This window comes from Penaeus monodon, chromosome 23 (genome assembly GCF_015228065.2).
Source record: "Penaeus monodon isolate SGIC_2016 chromosome 23, NSTDA_Pmon_1, whole genome shotgun sequence".
Lineage (NCBI taxonomy): Eukaryota > Metazoa > Arthropoda > Malacostraca > Decapoda > Penaeidae > Penaeus > Penaeus monodon.
In genome coordinates this window covers 36,741,356-36,741,555 of record NC_051408.1, presented here as the reverse complement: position 1 = coordinate 36,741,555, position 200 = coordinate 36,741,356, and the positions used below count along the sequence as shown (strand labels likewise).

Here is a 200-nt window from a genome sequence, read left to right as displayed (position 1 = left end):
GAAACCTAATATCGAATTCATTCTACTTTAAACTCATTACTTCTTATTCTATTAAAATTCTTACAATATTTTTCTCTAAAGTGTAATTCTATATTCTCTGTTATGTGGAAATTTCATCTGAACCTTAAAATCATAAGGATTATAATTTTTTTTGACTAAAGAGAGAAAAGAAGTAATTAACATAGGTGGCAAGCAATTAC

The 200-nt window shown here is 25.0% G+C and overlaps 1 protein-coding gene across 1 annotated transcript in view; it reads right to left on the bottom strand.

Annotated features, from left to right (window-relative positions):
* The window catches only part of LOC119588227 (protein Smaug homolog 1-like), a 2,992-nt gene that overhangs the window by 1,031 nt on the left and 1,761 nt on the right, over nt 1-200 (bottom strand). The window contains exon 5 of the mRNA XM_037936927.1: nt 41-97. Within this exon, the coding sequence (XP_037792855.1) occupies nt 41-97 (57 nt within the window). The remainder of the gene's footprint in view (nt 1-40; nt 98-200) is intronic.